This window comes from Aulonocara sp. 'chitande type north' Nkhata Bay, linkage group LG7, assembly GCF_057382095.1.
Source record: "Aulonocara sp. 'chitande type north' Nkhata Bay isolate Kocher_YH1m ecotype deep benthic linkage group LG7, A_spYH_male_GT1.1, whole genome shotgun sequence".
In the NCBI taxonomy this organism is placed as follows: domain Eukaryota; kingdom Metazoa; phylum Chordata; class Actinopteri; order Cichliformes; family Cichlidae; genus Aulonocara; species Aulonocara sp. 'chitande type north' Nkhata Bay.
The window spans coordinates 48,434,191-48,458,183 of record NC_141350.1 but is presented as its reverse complement, the minus strand read 5'-3'; the positions used below and the strand labels follow the sequence as shown (position 1 = coordinate 48,458,183).

The 23,993-nt window shown below is 40.7% G+C and overlaps 1 protein-coding gene across 2 annotated transcripts in view; it reads right to left on the bottom strand.

The window, feature by feature from the left end:
- Window positions 1-1,199: 1,199 nt before the first annotated feature.
- The window catches only part of znf462 (zinc finger protein 462), a 55,265-nt gene continuing 32,471 nt past the window's right edge, over window positions 1,200-23,993 (bottom strand). For both annotated transcript variants that reach the window (XM_086300915.1, XM_086300916.1), the window contains exons 4-13: window positions 23,799-23,933; window positions 20,654-21,057; window positions 18,585-18,703; window positions 16,475-16,672; window positions 13,061-13,316; window positions 12,523-12,662; window positions 11,104-11,327; window positions 7,798-8,155; window positions 7,120-7,261; window positions 1,200-5,581 (exon numbers count right to left, since the gene is read on the bottom strand). In XM_086300915.1, coding sequence (XP_086157041.1) covers window positions 5,362-5,581; window positions 7,120-7,261; window positions 7,798-8,155; window positions 11,104-11,327; window positions 12,523-12,662; window positions 13,061-13,316; window positions 16,475-16,672; window positions 18,585-18,703; window positions 20,654-21,057; window positions 23,799-23,933 — 2,196 coding nt within the window. In that variant the 3' untranslated portion in view covers window positions 1,200-5,361. The remainder of the gene's footprint in view (window positions 5,582-7,119; window positions 7,262-7,797; window positions 8,156-11,103; window positions 11,328-12,522; window positions 12,663-13,060; window positions 13,317-16,474; window positions 16,673-18,584; window positions 18,704-20,653; window positions 21,058-23,798; window positions 23,934-23,993) is intronic.

Below are 23,993 nucleotides of genomic sequence, written 5' to 3'. Positions count from 1 at the left end.
CAGCATGTACTGTAGTTGTGCCAAGTTTTGCTAATTATCCCTAAGCACACAGCCGGGGCTGATGGCAGCATGCAGCCTATTACAATAAATCCTGTGCAAAAAATAAAATAAGGAGGAAAAGAATGCTCTGACTAGATCAGCAACACCAAAAAGGGCTGGAAAAGCACAGGAGACAAGTGAAGTGGGATGATCGCAGAATTCTTTCTTTGGTTAACTAAAAAGACTTCATGAAACCAAGATGGACATGCCCTTGAATGATGGGAAGAGGAAAAGTATGGAGGAAGAGTGAAATGCTTATGATCCAAAGCATATTACATTATCTGTCAAACATGTTGGAGGCAATATTGTGGCATAGGCACTCTGGCAGCCAACAAAAGTGGGTCACTCGTGTTTACTAATGATGTGAAAGCTGATAGAAACAGCAAGATGAACTCTGAAGTGTACAGGGCTAGGCTCTGCTAGGTTCAAATGAATGCTGCAAAACTGATCAGACAACACTTCACAGTGTAAGTGAAGGATGACCCAAGGCAAGCTGCAAAAGCAACCCGAGAGTTTCCCAAGGCAAAGAAATGGGATATTCTTCAATGGCTGAGTCAGTCACCTGATCTCAACCCAACAGAGCAGCTTTTTAGTTTCTGGAGACAACGATTGCAGGATGTCCCACATACAAGCAGCAACTTCAGGGATTTTGGTGTCCATAGGTTCTAGAATTCAGGCAGGTTGAGAAGGATTCTCAACCAAGTAATAAATATTCAGATTGTTTTTGGAGCTTTTTGTTTTTTCCAATTACTTTTGAGCATCTGAAAATGGGGGACTGTATAAATGATAATAACAGTTAATGAAAAACCTTCGTAAAACCTTCCCATGAATTAAAGCTGAAGGTCTGCACTTCAGTCACTTTAACACCTTTAAATCAAAATAGTTGAAGGAGACTGTATTAGGGAAACAAAATTTTCTTTGTAGTTCCTTTGGATTCACTTAATCCCTATTGTCCATTTGCATACTTACTTTAAACTTTAATAAAGAAAGCACAATTCTCTGATTTAAATAGCTCCAAAAAACATTATCAAACATATCAAGTCAAATGTACAAAACTAATAAAGTTGTTTTTAGTTCAAGTTCCACAGCTCTGTATTTTAACTAAACCTTTGTGCTAAGCAAGGAAAATTGGAAAAAATAGAAAAAACCCAACAATTAACTGTTATCTGATAACTTTATTATCAAGTTAAAAAAAGACAATGAATTACAATATTTACAGAATATCCAGAGATAAATGGAATAAAATTGTAAACAATCATTCTAGGCAACATCACAACCCACCATCAGGTAATCAGATTTATATGGGGAAAGGCAAGAAGGAGAGATTCTAGTGTCAAACTATGGAGACAACAGTCTGAAAGGAGAAATGCATTGGAAACAAACTAAACATATATACAAGTATCCAGTGTGTTGTCAGCAGGGGCGTAACTTTGGGTAAACTGGGAACATTACAGTCTAGAGACTGCACACAGTGAGGGATTCATAGTCCTTCTCTATTAAAATGATCACAGAACAACAAACAATTTTGGGTCGACAGCTTCATCACCCACATTGTCCCAGATTATCATCTGGTTTAACCCTGGGATTTCAAGCTGGGTAACAAGCTGCCTTACAAAGCTTATTTCTACAACAACTATTTTCAAAGAGTTTTGCTTTCAAGAAAAAAAGGATACAAGCTGGTTCAGTAAAACAGAAAAAAAGGGCTTTGAGATTCAGCACCAACTCAACTGGTTTGAGGGTATTAGAAGGACCGGGGAGTCCGACTCTCAGAGTGCCACCTATGGTACTGTTGAGTGGGTAGACGATGGAAGGGTACACTTGGAGAACATGAGCTGGTGCCCCTACTTGCCATGGACAGAAGATAACGGTGTGTCAGATTTGGGCTTGGACAAGAATAAGCTAAATCTTAGAGCAGGTCAAGAGGCTCACTAGGAACTGGAATCCAGATGTTGATGATGGTCAAGCCCAGAAATAGAACAGTTTAGGTAAATGCTCCCAAAGCAAACTATTCTTTACTTGTCTCTTCCTCAACAGTAAAAGCCCTGGCCATCAATCAGTAGAGAATTGCATTAATTTCCTTTATGTTTACTATTGTACAACCACACTGTGCTTCCTATCTGCTCATTCCCATTACGATACAAAATAGGGATGCATTTCCATTGGAACCAGACATTGCACAACAGGATAATAATGTTCGATTGGGGACTCAAAGCCCCCCAAGGGTTAGCTATGATCTTTAGATTTATTTTTTTCCCTTTAAAAAAAAAAAAAAAAAAAGAGTCAACACTTAAAGAAAAAAAAGGGTTAAGTTATCCTTTCTGAAACACCACAGTTCAAAACACTTAACGAGTAGTTTTGTTGTCTATACATGGCTGCAAACATGTACTTCGTCCAAGTTCAACCCATAGAACAAGTCTATGGTTCAAACCCAGATTTGCCATTTCCATCAACAGTTCAATGCTTATGAAAGCCGATTCCAGCAGCAAACACATCAGGCGTGGTAAATATTTTGGTACCAAGAACACATTGCTTTATTACGTGTCCCTCTTAACATTGGAGTTATTAGCCATTCTTTTTTTCCCTCTCCAGACTGTTTAATTGTTCTTGCTGGTCTTATTGGAGTTGGATGCAAATTTGACTTCATTGCTATTCACTTCTCATAAGGCTTATGGGCATTCAAGCAGCAGCTTCCAACAAATACAATCTCTGCCTTTTGTCAATATTAACAATTATATAACAGCTTTGTCTAACAAGAAGCACACAAATGCAGACTATGACAGGTGCGTCAAAACAGAAAAAAAAAAATTCCAGAGGTCTTTAAGATCAGGGAATTTGAGACCTTTAAAAACAGTGAATCTTTAACATTGTCTCATATTTTTCCTATAGATTTTTCCTATACACGTAGAAACAAATGTTTTCAGAGCTTCCTGCTCAGGTTACACTTGTCTTTTCATTGTATTTTTTTAAAACTGGGCCGGAGACTATAGCAAAACAGGGCCATTCCCTTAGCCTCAGCCATGTGTTTCTGAAGAGACATTTCAAAGCCTATGTTTGAATGCTCAACGCAAGCACATACAAATACAGTAGAGCAACCTTTCCATAATCTAATCAACAGAGGTGACAGTGAAAGGTCCAGACATTTTTCAAAGAAACAAAGAAGGCTGCAAACATACTCAGTTTAGCCCGGGATATCATTTGTGGTGCGAAAACATGAAACAAACACTCAAAAATAATCAAAAGCAGCTTTTCCTTCTATATACACACCATCCTCCTTATCGAACTCTCAATAATGTGAGCATAACTAATTAAATCCCATGTGCTTACAGTGGATCGGGGAGGTCAAAAGAAATAAAATGCACTATATAGTTGAGTGACTAAAACTATATCTGGCGGATTAGATTAGAATAGGTTTTTTTTGGTAATCTGGTTACGCTAAAAGTCTCAATATCTTTGCACTACATGATAAATCACATTTTACTTTTCTGGTACTTGCTCTGTGCAATTACAATAAAGATAAATTTAACTCGATCTGATCTGATCTTAATTATTGCCAATAAGGCACACATTGGAATAGATTCATATAGAGCAAATTCTTGCGGAAAAACACACAACTTTAACTTGAAATTTTAGAGGGACGTTTGGTGTTTTCCTTATTACTGTTAAAGCAATCAAAAGCCATATAGCGGCCGTAAGGGGAGCTGCATTTTAAGGCACTTGTGCACTGGTTTTGAAACACAGCTGTGGTGGGTTGACACTTGGCGTGGTCCGATCCCCCGTGCACAGTGTAATCCAGTGAACCAGACCACTCCAATACGGTTAGAACCTCCTGATCTCGGCGGAGGCGTGGACTCTTACTCCTCCGCAGAGGACGAGGAGAGAGCGGGATTTCAGGCACACCTGATTACACATTTTGCATTGAAAAGACAAGTGTAATCTTTGTCTCTCAGAAAAGTTGCCATTGATCGTAAAACTGGTAGTTGCAATCCAGGCTAATCCTTAACGGACACAGGTAAGGTCATGACACATTAAACAAATCACTAGGTCAATCCATGTTAAAGTCACTTCCACCTCACAATCAGCCTTTTTTGGTATAATAACTTCAGTATATTCAATGAAGCAATGCAAAATCGTGGTGAATGACAAATGGAGTGGTACTTATACATTGCTTTTCTTTTTTACCTTCATGCTATGGAAATCAATTTAAGTAATAATGATAACTTTATTCTTCTGTAAAGATCCTTCTGTCCCTTACAGGTTATGGGGGTTCAAAAAGGCTAGAATATGAAATAGAAAGTGGCAATAGCAACCATCGTGTACTTGGGGAGGCTGTAACTCGGAAGAATTTCAAAGTATGAAGGTAAAATGTTCCACGGTTTCATTTAATATTCTAAAATTATTGGACCAAAAAAACAATAAATCAGCTGGCTGTGGAGAGGCGTTGTGGGATCTGCTGAGGGCAAAGGAAAACCCGGACTACACTCAACATAATATCTTACAGGAGATTAAAGCCGATCCCATTATTTCTATGATTTTCACAGTGAATTTCTGGACAATAAAAAAAAAACCCCAAAAAAACCAAAAGGAGTAGAAGTAAAATGCAAAGGGTGCCACAGGCCAAAGATTTATACATAGTATAATACTAAAGGGACCAAAAATTATAGCAATTCCGATCAAACGTTGGGGCAATTTGCAGAGGGAGAGAACAAGATTTGTGATTTTACTCAAATACATAAGGTGCCACTATTTCTCCAAAAATACTTCCACACACTTCACTAAAAAAAAAAAAAAAACAAACCTCTGAAATTTTGATGAAATATAAGAAAAGCTTGGTCTACAGTGGGTCACAGCTGTAAATGCTTTCACGCCTTTTTGTTTTAGGTAAAATTTCAGTACCACTGTGTTGAATCAGCAGGGGAGGAGTGTGAAAGGTGCTTCAAATAATAAAATGCTAAAATTTAGTTTCTCATTTTGGACAACATTCTCTATAAATAGTGGAGTTTATCTAGGTGGGAACTTTTACTGTGGATTTGACCAGAATGTCAGCAATAAAGAGTTCTGTTCACTATTGGTTACCAATATATTAAAATCTGTCCTAGGGGACCGCCCATTTAAAGAGCTTAGCCGTTTTATGCAGCACAACCTAATACTTATATATGTAACATCTAAAATCTAATAATGCACCAACTCATAAAAACTCTTTTTTTTTTTTTGTTTCGACCTTTTGTTTCCTTTGACATCTTATTTACTGATCCCACTACTCGGCACTGATCCTACCCAATCTTATCACTTCCTAGCACAGCATCTCAAGAGGCCACAATCGCTTCAGCTGAACTGTTGATCCTTTTTGGTGTCAAGCTTTTCTTTGTCTTCCACATACTGGCTTTGACTTGCCAAAGATAGATCAGTGGGGTTCCCGTCCTCTTTTCTGTTGCTGGACAGGTCCAGTCTTGTGTCTGCAAACACAGAGGAGCTGGTGGAAGATGAAGCTGAGGCCTCTATTGCTGAAGTGGTGCTGGTGTCCAGTCGACTGTTGTTAACCATCCTAAAGCCAGAGGAACAATGCACAGAAAAACATCAATGAGTGTGTGAGTTTGCAAAAAATACAGCAATTAAACAAAGTGGTGTGCACCAACAATGACACTAGCAGCAAAAGTGGTAACATATCTCAGTTACACTACAGTCATATTATGGAAAACAGTAGTTTGTGACTGTGGCACAACCAAAATTATTGCGACTGTTTGCAAGGAACTTTGAAATGACTCAAAAGACAAGGCCCCCGTTTGTGACCACTTGCAGTCAGTTGTTGTATTTATAACAATTTTAGTGCATCTAGGTGGTGGTAAACATTCAGACTCCAGCCAGAACACCATAGATTTGACAGATTTGATAATAGAAAATTCAGAGATTCCTCTGCAAATGAGTCTTGATTCCAGTAAGGAAATCCTAGGAAGTTGATTCTGTTCATCTGGAGCCAGAGATTGGTTTTTGATCAGTTATTATACAAATTGTCATGACCATTGAACAATGACCATGTGTCTGATTCACAGAGAGTTGGGGAACGGTCATGAAACTGATCTTGTGGCTCAGTGTTAAGCAGTGGTGCTGGTTTCAGTCGTTATGCAAAAGTACTGTTTGTAAGTTTGGAGAAACTTGCAGTCAACTGAGACTGAAGATGTCACTTGGATAAGTAATGAAAATTTTCTCCCACTGAAAACACTCTATATGAACAGAATTGGCTTCTTGCATTTAGTTACATTCAGACTTTAGCCAGATCCTCAGATTTAATTCAGATATAGCTTCACAAATAGTGACATAGTTGCTGCAAGAAAGCAATTTAACTGCAGACTGAAATAGGTACTAAGCAACGTTTGTCATACAGTATATGAATATTGGCAAACAGTTCATGAGTTGAATTCTGTGCAGATGAACTCAGATTGATTGCAATTTGTAGGCAATATTTCTGCATTCATAAGTTAGATGGCAATTATTTGCAAACAAGACAGGTTGCCTCCCATCCCATCGGTGCAACTGCCTTGAAATCGAAAGTCAGTCTCCACAAACGCATGCAACTGCTCTCCAAGAACAAAAACAATTCAAAGCAATTGCTGGGCAGCTACAGATGTAAGATGAAGAGCTCCAGCAGAACACAGGGAGAGGCAGCCATTTGCTGAGACAGGTTTGGGTTGACCTTAAGTAACATTAACGCTTGAATGCAAACATCTTTGAAAAGGATGCACCTGGTGCTTTACCAAAGTCACGTTTCTCCACAGCTGCACACCAAAGACAAAATATGGAAAAACCTCATTTTCATCAATTCATGTCAACCATGTCAACAAACATCTTAACTCTCGAATGATTTGTCAACTTTTTCCTTAGGTTTTGTATCAGCACAACCTTTAATCAGTTGAACTGAATGCAGATTTTTTTTGTACATAAATGACAGCAGAGAAATGGCTAAAAAGGGCCACAGAGGGCATTTAAAAGTAGGCTGGAAGAGCTGACTGGGTAGGGAAAGTATGCAGGCTCACACACAAAGAGACAGTTACGAAGAAGAGAGAGAGGAAAAAAAAATAGACTTACATGCCATGTCGAAGGACATGTCGTTCCCATTCGAGGCTGTTTGTGAAGCAGCGGCCGCAGAACTCGCATGGAATACGCTTCTCTGCACTGCTTGGCCCAGAGCTGTTGCTGCTGCTGTTGCTGATGGGAGATGCAAGGACTTCTGGGAAATAGAGTTTCAGAATACAGCAAATTCACACATGTTTAAAAACAAGCCTCCACATCCCCATACCTACAGATTGATCAGATTTTTTTCCATACTTAATGTACTTTTTGCAGACATACCAATATAGTTAAGTACAGCAAAATAGAAGCTAAAATGCTAAAATAAGAAAATCAGCTCAGAATGACAATCTGGTTTCTGAAAGCTGGACTACAAATAAAGAACATAAACATGAATAATTGACAAAGAGATAAATGTTATGGAATTGAGATAAATCATACTTCCAGAATATTGTTGCATGTCCTACTTATGGGCATATTTACTGAGATCAAAGAGCGACACAGGAGATAATGTATAGCACAAACATAGGTCAGCTATACTTCACATAATCCCTTGCACTGTGGTCCCCAGTAATCTTCGTCAAAGAGTCTATTCCGCTTTTATAGTCTAGTTTGTTTGTTTTTTAAAGTCATAATATAGAGTTTTGGATTTGACAGGCCAGTCGTAAAATAACAGTTTTTTGGATATGACGTTACCTTGAGGGGCAGGCTTCCCTTCCCCCACTTCCTGGACTTCCTCTTCGTCCTCCTCATCCTCCACTTCTTCTACTTCTTCCACCTCATCGTCTTCGTCTTTGACGTTTTCCTCCATCTCTTCATCGTCCATCTCTGTCTGGCCCTCCACCATGTTCTCAATGATTTCCATTCCCACATCATTATCGTCATTCTCCTCCTCCGCTTCCTCCTCTTCCTCCTCCAGAGCCACTTTTCCATCTGACACCATCTCCATAGTTTCTCTCTCCTCCTCCTCCTCCTCAGCACTGCTGCCTTGATCCTTTATCATGTCCAGCTGGTCCAGGTTGACCCGGCCCATCAGTTCAAAGTTGCGGATTACCTAATCGGACACAGGAGATGTGTGTTTTTCAGGTTAGTGTGGTGTTCGTCAGCCAGGGTTTATTTCAAGGAGCTCCCCCTGCTTGCTCCCCAAAATCAGAGTTGAAACTTTCCAGGCTTTGACAACATCAGAATGTGCATGTTTGGCCTTCTTTGTTTGTTTGATTTTAAGCAGGAAAATGAAAACCTGTTAGAAATTCCAGATCTGGGTTGAGACCACAAAGCTAACTGTTTCTGCTTGGATTTGGTTTTTGATGCAATTTTTCCTCCAGCAGCTATGTTTCTCTGACCTATATTCATTCACTGTAACACAAGTCCACATCCTGCCTGTATGGGATACGACAGTCATGGTTAAAGCGGTATATTTTTAGCACAAGCACAGAAATTCCTGGTATCAGTCAAAGTGAGTTTTGGTGGTTATTTATAGACCAAAGTGCTCAAACAACTGAAATGTCTGGTTTTTGTAAGACCTTAGCAGGTGAACGCCTGTCTTTTTTTAAACAGTCGTAGCTTTTGCTGAACGCTCTACTTCTCAGTCAAAGTTCCGTCTGATTCGCAAGAATTATGCAAGGAGATTTTTGTATCTCTAGTTGACAAACTCAGATAATCTAAAATAGAACATTTAACAAAGGAAGGAAACTTGTTCCAATATCTCATTCATCTTGTCACCTATTATCTCACACTTTCTGAGTAATTTCCTCCTCCCATACTCCCTGAAGACACGGAACAGCAACCCTCCAAACCTCAACTCACATCATCCTTTAGCATGAATAAGCTTTAGCCTGCTGCCTCACCCAGGAAGAAACCTGATCTGTCATGCTTCCTTCTAACAGTCTGAAAGTTTTTCAGAACTACCATTAATCTGAAACAGGAAAAAACAAAACAAAGATGATCTGAAATAGCTCTGAATTCATATAAATTCATAGAAAAACTCAAAACTGACTTTTTATATATAGGTTAAACACACAACAACCAGTGAAGAGGCAGGGGAAAAAAGGTCGTACTGACCTCTTCCATTGTAAATAAAACTATCGCAAACGTCAACCCCAAAAAAGTATTTATAGGCGTCTGATAAAAAGAGCATCGCACGGTTTAATCAAAGAGATATGATTATAAATTATATGTGAAAATCATGGCTCTGAAGCAAGCAAATTGTTTTTCAACTAAAAGCTGGGTTTGACTTTATCCCAACAAGCACTGGGTGAAATCTCAGGTAAAGGTTGAAAAAGAACTTAAGAGGGTGCCCTTTAAAGCTCTTTCCACCTACCATCGCACATCATCTCATCATCTTATCCCTATTAAGAGAGAGTAACAGATGAACTCTTTTTCCTCTCCTGGGCTGATTTGTAAGAATATATTGAAACTGTAGCAATATGACACCTACACAATGTATCAATGCACTGCCCTTCTTTAGTTTTGTTACACCTTGATAGATAAAGGGAGACTTTGAAATGGAGCCTATTGATAATATGAGAGCATCTACATATTTTTATTCGAATTGCAGACACTCCAATCCTCTAGTTTATGACCAACTAAGGTTTCATGTAAAAATAAATGAATAAAATCGCAGGCGTAACAAATGTCAGCAGAATCACTGAGGCAGTTTTTTTCTACCTTAAAATGAGCAGATTTTAATGTCAAACCCAGAGCAGCCTCTTTACAAATTTTACCCCATGCTGAGCTACTATTTGGAAAAATGTGGCTCTTTTGATCTGAAGGTCAACTTGCTAACAACGTGTCAACAATGCTATATAGAGCTATTTAAACCTGTGTGCAAATATAGGCATAAAGGTAAAGATCTATGGGGATTCTAAATATGACGTAACCTTGACCTCTGACCTCTTCTCGAGGTCAAACTTTCATAAAATGCATTTTTTATTTTTAAAATTGTGCTTATTGCCTTTACTTGTATTGGCAACATTACAAACAAAGGCAATGTATTGGCAATGACACTGGCATTTCATTTTACATTTCCGCCTTTCTTTCAATATGACCCTAAAATACGGTACATATATAGATACCATTTTTAGAAAGAGAAGGAGCTGCCTAGTTGGTTAGAAATATATACTGTAGCATAATATTATGTAATAAGCTCAATTTATTCATGCCCAGTTATTTACAAATCAATACTTATTACCATTACCTACTCCTACACGTGTTTGTGTAATCAAAGTAAACGTCTGTCAAGTTGCCCTTTTCTGATTTTTACTGCACTACAAACGTCTTAACGTACATTTAAAAAGAACAAAGAAAACAGAATGAGTATATAAAAAATACAACAGTACTCCCTTAAAAGTAAATACTGCCTTGAGCGAGCTGCCTTGGTGGTAGTTTGTGCTCTCGAGAGTGCTTCTTGTTACTTAAAAGTACGTTTGTAAATGTTTTACAAATTACTCGTGCTTTGAAAAAAGAAAAAGACAAAGCAATGCAGTATTTTGCTCATTTCCTCCCTTTAGGAGGTACAGTACTTTTATGCAACACTGCCTGGGGTCCAGAAAACTGCCAACTGTACAGTGTTCCCCTGATCTGTTGCTTTATTGTACTGTAAGTACCATTTCCACTGGATTTTGGTGCGTTAACGTGAAACTCCTTTTCTTGCCAAATAACAATCTGTATTTTAAATGCTTAATGTGTTTTTTAAATGCTTAATTTCTTTAAATGTAATGCTAATATTTAAAAAAATGAATGTGTGTTTGTGTGTAATGTTTTTATAATACTAGATTTTCCGTCTTTACACATTGAGAGCGAGTAAGACTATTCAGTGTTTCAGTGATGAACATCTCACGTTACACCAAGTGAGAAGAGCAATAATTAAATACAAACATGTTTATTAAGACACTCTTACAGTGAAAAGCAAGACTCTCTCGTCTGCCAAACGACACCACGATTCAGAACTACTAGTTTGAATTTACTTGAACACCACACCATTATACGTGAACTCCAACCGACCTTGTGCTCAAGGCGTAGATGGTCCTCTAGCTGGATCCGTCTATTGGTGTCATAATAGCAGAGCTGGCACTGGTAGGGCTTGATCTCAGCGTGCTTTTGCAGGTGCAGCTGCAGGGCCTGGTCACTGGAGCATGTGAAGGTGCATTTGTGACAACGGAAAACCAGGCCCTGAAGGTGACGCGACAGCTTGGAGCGGCTGACCTCCAATGGAGCCACGCGCTCCTCTGGTGAGAGGAGAGAGTGACGGGGAGAAAGTAAGGAGGAAATACAGGTAGTGGATGGTAAAAGCTTTCTATCATAAAAAGTACCCGAACACTATAAATGCAGTCGCACTTTCTTTGCTTGCTTTTGTTATCTGTCACTTTAAACACTTTCATTTACAGAAAGTGATGCTTTAACTATTGAAAAACAAGAAAAACGCTCCACATAACATGTAAAGACCGTTGGTATCGCTTGTGTTACCGTTACTTTTACTGGTGTGTCTTTATTCCTCGTGATAAAAATACATGAAAAACATTCTTGTCAGGAGAAATTTAAATGTTTGCCTTGTCCATCAAGCCGAGCTCAGCTGCAGTTCCGGCAGATCAGCTGACCACAGTGCTAGCCCACATCAGCTGACGGCTCAGATGAGAAACCTCTATGTATCAGATTGGCAAATCTGACATGGGGCGTGTTTATTTAAGCCGCTTTAGCCTGCCTACAATTCGCTGTGGCTGCAACCCACCTCCACACCAGCTCCTTTCATGTTGGGTCTCTCATCAGTGTCATATCTACAGACGCTAACGCCTGCTCTCCCCTGCACGGGGGATCTGTGCTGTCCTACTCCACAGCCGAGGCATACCGCCAAGTATAAATTACAGCAGATGGAAATAACAATCTTCCTTTGACTGTAGTAGTCCTGACTCAAATATCATTTAACCGTCTCCCTCATGTTGAACACTGCAAATGCCAGCACAGGCAGTATGACGCCGACTTTGAATCTAATGGCGTTTGCTGTAAAAGGAATGTTTTGACATTTTAGAAAATGCACTGTTTTTCGGTCTTGCCGGCAGTTATATAAGATGATTGATATCTCTGATGGCTCATGTCTGTTTACTGCACAGAAAGAACAAGAGCTAAAGAACAACTCAAGAGCTAGCAAACATTCGCCAAACTGGCCGCAGCGCCGACACCAAAGGTCTTCAGATCTCACCACAACACACGCCTTTCCTTTTGTAGCTGGTTTCACTCCTAAATGGTAAGTGCTAGAAAAAAAACCAATATTCACGCGGACTGACCCTTTGACCCTGAGGTTAATTCTACCACCTGAGCCACAGCATTGAAAACCAGTCTCCCACAGCATGACCCACCAATAAAGTTGACTTGTAAAAAAACAGAAAAACATGCTATGTGGCCGGTTCCATTTTGAAGGCAGCGTACCTCTGTGCAGAACAATGTGGTCGATCATGTTGCTCTTGCGTTTGGTGTGGTAGAGGCAGAGAGGGCAGCGCAGGTCTTTAGCGAGGTCCTCTGGCATGTTGTTGTAGTGACCCGCCTCTACGTGCATGGTGAAGGTATTCCTGAGGCAGATTAAAAGACAGACAGACCCTGTAAGGTTTTCATATTTGATCCGAGAGTTTTTGTGAATTAAGACGAAAGTGAGATTTTTGTTTTCCTGAAAAAGCTGAATACATTGTAGAATATGTTTTTAAGCAGTAAACTGCACAAAAGCGCCAACTGTGGCAAAAAATGATGGAAATTAAAACTCATATATGCAAATATTTAATTTCTTTAAAAAAAAAAAATAGTCAGAAACTTCAGTAAACACTCCAGTTTCCAAAAAAAAGTGAATTTTCAGGCAATTATTTGACGGTTCAGACTTTATGAAGTTAAATGAGCACCTGCAAATGTGCCAATACTAAGTGCAACGTGTGCACATCTTTCTACGTTTCTCTGTTAAATTTTGTTTTTCACTTACTTGTAGCAGGTGAAAAAGGAACAGTCTTTGCACTTGAAGAGCTTCTTGCCACCGTGACGGTCCCTGTAGTGACGCCGTAGACTCTGCATGTATCCGGAGCTGAACTCACAGAACTCGCACGTGAGGATATTCTCAGGACGATTGTCGGCCACCGTTGAGCCACCAGGTGTCGAGCTGGAAGACATTTGACTGCGGGAGGCCAGCTGGTAATGACTGAGCTGCTGACGAACATCCACTGGCTCCAGGTATGACGGATCTGAGGGAGAGGCGGAGGCGTTTAGACAACCTCAGGGTTTAATAAAAGGTGACGCAGTGTATGCGGACATGGGGAAAATGTAACGTCTGGCAAGTAAGATCGCTTTTTACACTGACGTTTTATCTTTAGATGTTCTATGTTTTACCATAGGACAGGATTTGTATACAAGGTGGCAGGACTTGATTATTTTATTCCCTCACCAAGTAACCCCTCCAACCACAACTCATCATCATCATCATCATCAGTCACCGACTGACTCCAGCGCACGGTGAAGTTGTCGAGCTGATGAATTTTTTTGCACAGCAGGGTGGAGTTTAACCTACTTTATCTACTTGGATCAATTGATCTCCCAGTTTTGTTCAGTTTATGTAAGAAGTCTGATTACATTTCATTAACATTTAATTTTTTTTAGAGTAAACATTACACCAGGGAATTTATTATGAGCGCCATAACTAACACTGGGAAAAGCTTCGATTTGCTCTCGACAGACCCTCAGTTATTTGCAGCACAGATTCCACAAATGCTGGAAACTTTCCTTTGAGATTCTCCTCCACGCCGACATGATTGCTTCGCATAATTTCCGCAGATTTGTCAGCTGCATGCTATGAACCACACTTTACGCCACATACCAAAGGTGTTAGACTCGGATCTGGTGACTGGGGGGGTGTCACCGAGGAGCACGGTTGTGTCATTTTAATGAAACCAGTGTGCAATCTTTTACTTACTTACTTACTTACTTACTATGCTTAAATGTCGCTATTAGAGGGTTAACTGTATCATAAAGGGATGTGTGAGGTCAGCGACGGTCCTCCGATAGGCTGTAGCATTCAACCAATATCCGACTGCCATCGAGGTGCTCAGTAGTGAACTCTAAGAGACTGTGTAAAAATCTCATGAGATCAGCAGCTTCGAAAACACAGCCCGTCTGGAACTGACAATTATGCCACTAACACAAGCTTCTAACGTGTATCAGCAAGATTGTGCTACTACACTGCTGGAAAATAAGTGTCTGTTTAGATACACATACGAAAAGGTACGTGGTCCTAATAAAGTCTTCAGTAAGTGGATAGAAAGAATACATAACGTTGAATAAAAGGGCCATATATGATTCATGCCTCTGTAAAGAAGAGGTGTTCAGATGTGCTTACACCAAATGTCCCTCACACCCCCGCCGAAGTGTAACTGTGACTGTTGTCATTTTGTACCCTGCCTCTTTCCCTCCTCTATAATATCATCGAGCCGGCTCATATTCTCGTCCTAGTTTGAGCCTCCAACACATCAATAAATAAACTACAGTGACACTAACAGAGTATCTCTCCGTGCGAAAAATACCTCATTCAGCACTAAGAGTAGGCGAAAGCAAGCAGGGAATGGGGAAAAAAAAAAAAACTCAACAACTTTTCTTTGAAACTTTGCTGTTACAAAATTCTTGAGATCCATTTTTTGACTTAGGCAGAGGAGACGGAAGAGCGCTATTAAATTAAACAGCGCCACGCTTGATTAATTCCTGTAATATCTTCTCCGCGATGTGGAGGAGGTATGGAGATGAGACGGAAGATGAAGAGCAGATTCTGTAGTTAGGTGGGGACGTCGCTTCTTAAATTGTTCATTAAGGGCTAAAACTATTTATTGTACTGCATTAGAGATGGAATACCTGTGTGGGAAAGTTAAGGGAAAGGAGGAGAAAACTTTACGATAGCGGCTGTCTACACTAACTGCCAAGCTGTCGGCCTCAAATTGGAAAAACTAACACGGAAGTCATAAAGGAGTTACCTGCAAGCTAACACACATTGTAAGTACAGCTGAAACCTTTAGAAACTCACTCACTTTGCAGGTATTTGGTCATAAACTAAAGCACAGGAAAAATTTAACCTAATCCTTTGCTTTATAGAGTTCCTAAAGCTATTAATTATACATCCTGCGGGGATGATGAGCGTGTATAGCAGTTTAGTAGTCACCGAGATATGGTGTGGATCAAACTAATACGCCTGCTCTGCCATTTTGCTAAAAGCGATGATGAGGCTGGATTTCAAAGACCTTTTGGTTTTATTTTCATAATTCTGCCAGGTACAACTGTTAAGAGGAATTTTCCAAGAAATTCAAGTAAACATTGCCGCTAATAACGGGCGATCAAATGGAAATCTTTTTCAAGACACCCTGCCAACAAGACAAACTCCCTCTGTTTGAATTTCAGACATTCAGCTGAAGGTAGCTAGTTTGGCTCAGTAAAGAGACATTCAATATGTCAGCCCTGCTCTCTCAATGCTTCATTTGTCTTGGTGGGGCACAGCTGACAGTGGTGGATGGTGCATTGAGGAATGCTGCCCCGCTTCAGCTCCAGGGAAGATTCCACAGCTCCAGCAGCAAGGTGACAGCTGCTGCCAAGAACAGTCTGCAAGCTAAAGCAGCCGCTGCAAAGCCACTATAACACCTCAAACATGGGATTACATCAAGGGGTTTACTTCTACACCAGCCTAGAGTCACGGCGCGTCCCCGTCTGAACATATTCTGTGGAAAAACAGTGTCTTACGTAGTCAAATCTAAACAGCCACAGTACTACATTAAAGCATTTCTCCAACATGAATGCATGACTCACGAATACCAGACTCACTTCTACAGATGGCTATGCTTGTTAGGCATCCCCGCTTAATTTTATTAACACTATTCCCCCTCAATGTGACGGCACTTTCCTGCCTGCATATCCAAGCATACATTGAGAATGTCTGATACTTCGGGGATGGGAGGATCGTGACATTCAAGTGACTGAAATGTGTGTTTCGACAGACGTGATTGGGTGTGAGAGGTTGTTTCCCAATGATACCCCATATAGACACCTGAGATTACCCTGGCAACCAGTTATACAGTTAAATGCATACACCCTCAGTGACAGCTACTTCATGCTGACTCCTATTTGACTATAAAAAAAAAAAACATTACACATGAGCTCCTGCAGTTTTCTATATAACTTCTTTGCAGTGAATTTCATTAAATGTAAGATTCAAAGCTGGAAAATGCTGTAGTCGACTGTGGTGAGCCAGGAGCATGCTGCTTACCAGCACCTATAAATCTCACTAGATAAAATATTATAATTTGTTCCTTTTACCCAGAGACAAACCGAAGAAAACAATGCTTAATGAAGATTACGCATGATCTCATACCATCAGGTGCTATGGGAGTCTGTTCTGGATTACTGGCCGGTCGGGGGGGCCTGAGGGTGGCATGCGCAGCCTGGTTGGCTGCTCGGAGTTTGGGAAGGGTCAAGACTTCACCGTGGTCTCTCAGAGAGTGCTCCTTCAGCTGGCTGATGGTCATAGAAGTGAAGGGGCAGGACAAGCACTTGTATGTGTGCTGCTCACCTGGAAGAATATTGAGGATCATGAGGCGTTGGACTTGATTTTTACATCAACACAGAAGTATTATACATACCAGGCTTGCAAAGACCTGCACATGGTTCTAGATAGCTAATTAGGGAGCATTTGTTAATGAAAGCGGTGATGATAAACACATCCCCGACCACAAACAAAGCCCTTTGAGGAAATCTGGAGCAAATGTAATAACCTATTGGCAACAGGGCTCCTCCTGCGTTACAGCGTTTATTAAAGCTTCTTAAACTTCAAGCAAAAATGCTGAAGCTGGTCCCATATTTTAGACTTAGAAGAAATTTGATTTGATTGCTATTTGAAAGTTTGAATTTGCACCTGAACGAAGAGCTCATAAAAACTGTAATCCTTGGTTCATTAAAAAGCGTTCAGCGCAGGTTAGTGTTCTGAATGTTCCCATGGGGATTTCCAGCCTTGTATTTCCTGCTTCTGTTAAATGTATTTGCTTAACATCTTAAAAGGAAGCAGCATCCTGATCCAAATCTAACTCTAACACTGGCTTGCCACACAGCACTGAACTATTTCTAGTAAGAATATCTTCAATATAAATTCCTGGTAGCTTCAATACAAAAGCAGTGTGAATGGAAACATTCAATGCTGATTGTTTTCACAATTCCACTTATTGAATGTAACTAAACATTGGTTTGCCTCAAAGATCTAGAGCGGGGAAGTCAGACTTTGATCTTAACCAGTGAACCTGCTCTTTCTGTCAGTGTAAAGAGGTTTAACTACACTTGCAGCCATAACAAATTAAAGGAATCTTTGGGCTTAAACTGTAAGAAATAAATTGTAAACTATGGACCCACTGTAAAATTTCTGACCTTTACAGATCAGATTGACTTATTACAAACTGAAAAAAAGTTAAATCAGTATACATCCATCCATTCGCGTCCGCTGGAGCCTATCCCAGCTGTCATAGGGCGAGAGGCGGTGTACACCCTGGACAGGTCGCCAGTCTGTCGCAGGGCTAACACATGGAGACAGACAACCATTCACACTCACATTCACACCTATGGGCAATTTGGATTAACCAATTAACCTATCCCCACTAAGTGCATGTCTTTGGACTGTGGGAGGAAGCCGGAGTACCCGGAGAGAACCCACGCAAACACGAGGAGAACATGCAAACTCCACACAGAAAGACCCCGGCCTGATGGTGGAATCGGTATACATTTTTTGATTATTTTGGTGTAGTGTGAATGCATGTGGTGGAGGTCTTTATCATTAGGAAAACCTATAAAAGATATGAAAATACATTTCACATTTTCCAGAGCCTCACAGGATTGGAGTCTTTGCTGGACAGATTCTGGCCCCCGAGCCTTATATTTGACATCCCGGATATAGCACATCTTAGCGATTTTTCTTCAAAGTATTATTCAAATCCTCCGTAGGACTAGCTTATCTGCCTCACCAGTTTCAAGGTTGCTTCATTTTGCTTGTGTTTTGATAGCTCAGGTGGAGATTTTCCACATTTGCATTAACATGAATTCAAATTGCTGTCTGCTGTCTGGCTCCTTCGACAACAAAAATAATCTCATTATGCCACAACGGCCAGTAAACCTTCACTTTTGTAGCATGCTAGGTTCCCCAATGAAGAAAATGTTAATAATAGAATTAAATTAATACATAATATTAAAAATACAAATGCTCACTTGGCCTTTGAATTCCTATTTTAACACTTAAACTAAATCCCTGGATTTAGTGAATGGTTAAAATGCTGCTAAGGCTAACCCACTAGTTGAGTTGTGCTCGATAATCACACAGAACATCTTTTTGGAGAAGATAAACAGGAAGTTGGTAGGTATATGGGTCTAGGAATAGCTTGTTAGTCAGAGATACAGCTGTATGTGACAATGTTCTGTGTCTGCTTGTGTTATTTTTTATTTACCTGTGTGTGCCTTATGCAGGTGGCTCTTCAAGCGGCTCACGTAGGCAGATTTAAAGGGGCAGAGCTTACACCTGAAGGGCTTGTGGTGCCCGTGGTGAGACTGCACATGTCGGTCCAGACTGGCAATGAAACAAAATTTAAAAAAAGAAGTTAAAAACAACAACAACAGCAAAACACAGAAGGGAGGATATGAGATAAGAGGATAAAATGAGAAAAATGGATGAAATGAGGACAAGAGAGAGAGACGGTGACAAGACGGGAGTACGAGAAAGAAAGAGAAAGCAGCTCTACAGCATCCACTTTGATGATTTCAACAGTGGGGGTTTTTTCCCTTCTTCTTTTCAGCGGCGTCTAAAGCGCTCGATTCTGTTTACCTCGCAAACAACAGCCACACATTTCCAATGACTACAGAACAAGGAGCCGTGGGGTGAACTCATCTACCCACAATCCCCTGGTGGGAATGAGTGTGTGAGTGCCTGTGGGGACGGTAGCTGTGTTTTTAATGCCAGCCTCCTAGGTGGCATGGGAATGCGGCTTCTTTCTGGGTCAGGGCACATACAGTACAGAGGGATTACACCTGGGAGCTCAGAGGAGATGAGGACTCTCTCTTTCCCCTCTCGCTCTGTGTCTCTGTGATAGATAAAACAAATCACGCTACCAAAAAATTTAAAAAAAAATGTCTGCCTCGCTTGTAATGCTTGTCTTTCTCTCCTAGGAGGCAGGAAATCTTGGAGAAGATTGAAGATTCAAAGGGATTGTGATAGGGTAAACAGAATAAGGTGTAAAACTGTGCTCTGTACAAAATGACTTTAACATCTAGTTGATCTAAAGAGCAGCTGGTATAAAGGCTGGTGAGGCGTTTAGCTTAAATATACACCGCTTACTGGGGCTGCAAAGGGTTCAAACCACTCATCCGTTTTTAACTGTAATTTTTAATAGATTAATGTCTGACTCACTGCCTCCTGCCAAGTGACTGCTAACGCAAACTAAACATTTCCAAGTAATGCTGCTTCACAGTCAGAGCATTCAAATACCACAGGGTGCACAATGTGTATCGCTGAGGTTAACACTGATCGCACTTCCTCAAGGCTGCATCTGCTAATCCAGCCACTTAGCCAAACAGCACTAGCAATAGCCAAATAACAGGAAGAAGCTTCTCAGCAAGAAGTAGCTGCATGTAAGAGCTCCCCATAAAGCTGGACTGACATCTTAAAGAAAATGGTCTTTGCATTCATCCTGCATGCATGGCGATCGTTATGAAACTTCCCCTGCTTAAGGGCTAACATTAAGGCAATTTTTCTAACGACAAGTGGCCATTATCTGTCTAAATACGTGACAATTTGCTTTTCCAGAACCTAATTCTGAACATCGGACACAGGCTTCGTTTTGGTGGCATGCAAGAGACCGTATTTCTTCTTTTACAGAGGGATTGTGGCATGTTTTTAAAATCGATTCACAGATGTGAAAAACTGATCAAAAGCCAGAAAATTCTAATTTTACACATATTTTGAGATTGTAAATGTTTGATAGTCACATACTCCTCTACAAAAAAAGAAAAGAAAAAGAAAACACTAAAATTGGAAAGTTTGGTGTATCCAAGTCACACTAAAGCACTGATTCCTGGATATAATTTTAATTAATTTTATTTATCTAATATCACTCTAATTCATTTTTTCTTCCTGTCCCTTGTGTTGCAGTAACAAGTAAATTCCCCCACTTAAATAAAGTCTCTGTCTTAAAAAATCTGCACCTATGTGTATATAAATGCGCATTTGGATTTTCTTTGCACTATTCTAAAAGGAGACAGAAGCAAAACAGCCACTAAATCTTAAAACTTCATCTTAATGAAAAGCAAAAAATCTAAAGAACTGGAAAGTGAGGAAAGATAAAATGTTCAAAGGAGAGTCAACAGATAACACAGCAATATGGTGAATATGTGCTTGCCTCAGCCAAAGTGTCAATTTACTGCGCCCTACTCTTTAAAAACAGTACCACAGTACACACAAGGGACAGCACTGTGGAAGCGGTGTTAAAGGTGTCAGTCACAAACCCCGATCCTCCCCACTTACTTGTGTCTGAAGGGCGAGACAAACTGGCAGTACTGGCAGCTGTATTTGTCTTCTTTGCTGAACAGTGCCATGGCTGAGTGGCTCCTCTCATGGGACCTCAGGCCCTGCATGGACATGAAGACTCGATCGCACTGGGCGCACGGGTGACCCCCTGCTGCCAGCCGCTGCTTCAGCTGGCCCTCTGACACTACGGCCCTGGCTGCGGCCACCAAGGCCGCTGCCCTTCCTTCACCAGCGTCTGTCTCAGGATCCAGGTTCTCCACGGTAACAGCGGCATCATCAGAATCTTTGGGCGTGGCTCCGGGTCTCTCCAGGCCGTCGACTTCGGCAGCTTCATCCCCCTCCATGTTGCCATTAGTTAGGCTCTCGGAAGGTAGGATCAGGGGGACCTCGCTGACTTCCTGCTGCAATGCAAAAAGAGGAAAGGTCTCAGATGTTCAGCAACCTCTCAGTTCATGCTGATTTTTATCTGCCAACACCTTTTTTCATGTGGTTGCTGAATGCTGAAATGAAGAGATCGCTTTAATATAAATATCGCTTCAAGTCTAGCACCTACAGTTATTTTTTACTACATTATCTGCATACAGGCGACAGTTAAGCAGCTGCCTAACACTTCTGCTTCCATCCATGCAGTCACTGTCAGTCAGGCCTCAGTTACAGTTTCTCACACTCTGCCTTTGACCCCCCCTGTTTTTCTTTCCATCTCTCTGTGTTATCTGAAGATCAGCACTTTGGTTAACTTTAACTCAGACATAAAACTCTTCAGTGTGTTGGTTGAGAGAAACCGCACTTGGCTTATATTTAGCAGAATATGACAGAAAAATTCCTCGCCTCATGCATCAAGTGTGATAACTGTAACCAACCATAAGCATTTATTCGGGGTGACTAATCGAGACAAATTTTTCTAAAAACAAAGATCTTGCAACCGTGCAGTTCTACCAACAATTACTTAAAGGAACTGGAAAAACATTTCTTTCCCCCCCTCCCTTCATCTGCCAGAGTGCAGGCTGCTTGCAGCAGTCATCGTGAGCAGGCAGACGATCACCATGACTTTTTTATTGCCTCAAGGAAACTCATTCTTTCTGTGGAAGGACCTGACCCTGCACTTTGTGAATCCATAAATAAGATGTGGCATCCACAGCCCCAGCCTTACCATCCAGTCCCTGAATGCACCGTCAGTCTGCTCTTCACGCTCCCCTCTGAGAAACCAGCGCTGTTCTCGAATTTAACTCCCATCTTTGAACACTATGACCTCGTTACCAAAACGAATACAGTGCTTTTTCACTGGATCACTCTCGTTGGTGGAAAACATGGCGTCTTAGACACATAAAGAGAGACCGAGTGTCTGATGGAAGATCCAGGCCTCCATTTGGGTGAGGCATTGGGTCCTTAGGCCTGTTCCCCTCACTGGCAGCCTCACTGGAATACTAATGTTCGAATGGTTACCCGCCACTGCCCTAAAAGTTATGGCTCACCACTCCAACCCCCCTGCTTCTCTACAGCAATGGGACAGCACTGCTTGTTTTCTCTCGGGGTAGCTGACAGACTGTCTACCCAGAAGCCTCTGTCAGTAATAAACAAAATGGGAAACAGAACCCCAGTCCAGTAAAACAGATCACTGCAGTGCTAGGAGGATGAGAGATGGAAAATAATACAGAAGCACAGGGGACCGGAAAAAAAATGTGCCTTTGAAATATAGTTAGGAGGATATTACACTGATATCACATTAGCACAGTGGAATAAATTACATGTACTGTATATGTGGTCACGATTTATAAAAGGAAAGGTTTAAGAGTCATAACATCACAATAAATATGATGCTGCAGATATTTGATGTTTGGCTCATCATCTCTAACCCCTAAAGCACACTAATGCCCTGCTGCCCAATATGAGAACAATAAGAAGAAGGCAAGATATTCTTATAAGAATATATTCTATATTCTTAATAGTAAAATAACTTGTTTAATATATTTGACAAACGACTTACTTCTACTGTTGCCACACATTTTAAATAACGACTTATTTTATATAGGATATGGATAGTGAATATACACTATAGTATTTATTTGACGCAAGAAATATAACTATATATTATAAGCACACAAACCACCTGCAACTCAACACCTCAAAGACTAAGGAACTGGTTGTGGACTTCGGGAGGTCTAGAGCAGGTCCACTGCCAGTTCAGATAGAGGGGGAGGAGGTGGAGGTGGTCAACAAGTACAAGTACCTCGGGCTGTGGGTGGACAATAAACTGGACTGGTCATGCAACACAGAGCACCTGTATAAAAAAGCCCAAAGCCGACTGTACTTCCTCAGGAGGCTGAGGTCTTTTAACATCTGCAGGAAGCTCCTGAGGATGTTTTACCAGTCGGTGGTTGCTGGAGTACTTTTCTATGCTGTGGTGTGCTGGGGGAGCAGCACAGCAAAGAAGGACTCATCCAGGCTGGAGAAACTGATCAGGAGGGCTAGCTCTGTGGTCGGCATGAAGCTGGACACTCTGGTGACAGTGGCAGAGAAAAGGACATTAAAGAAACTGATGGACATTATGGACAATGCTGGGCATCCTCTGCACACGGCCATAAACAACCAGAAGAGTCTGTTCAGTGACAGGTTGCTTCTCCCAAAGACAAGAACTAACAGACTTAAAAACTCCTTTGTCCCACACGCCATCAGACTGTTTAACCCCTCCCTGGAGGGGAGAGGGAGGGGAAACAGGAGGACAAAGGAACAACAACAAAGGAAGGGGGGAACAACTAAGCTGTAGTGCCTCTTCACCTCACTGTGCAATACCTTTTGTAAATAGTCAACGGTGCAATAGACTCAATACTTGAAATGTGCAATTCACTTGTATTTTTATTCCTATTTATTCTATTTATCCCCTTCGTATATTTTATTTATATTGTCTCTGTATTTATATATATATATATATATATATATATATTTATATGTGTGTGTGTGTGTGTGTGTGTGTGTGTGTGTATTATATATATAATATTCTGTAACTCTGTAACTTCTGTCGGTGCTGTGCTTTTTTGGAAATCGAATTTCCCAGAGGAACCCACCCGAGGGATTAATAAAGTTCTATCTAATCTAATCTAATCTAATCTAATCTTTAAGAAGCTTTAAAAGCAGCTTCTCTTACCTTGACATGCCCCTCTTTGACCTCACCATACTGGACATGCTTCCTAAGGTGGTTGCAGATGGCTCGGAGGGTTGGGTGTATCTCTACACAGAAGTTACACCTGAATCCGATGGGAGTTTTATTTACAGGACTCTCCTGTGCACAGAAAAGGAAAGATTTTCTTTTTTAAATGTCCTATTTAATAATATATAACAA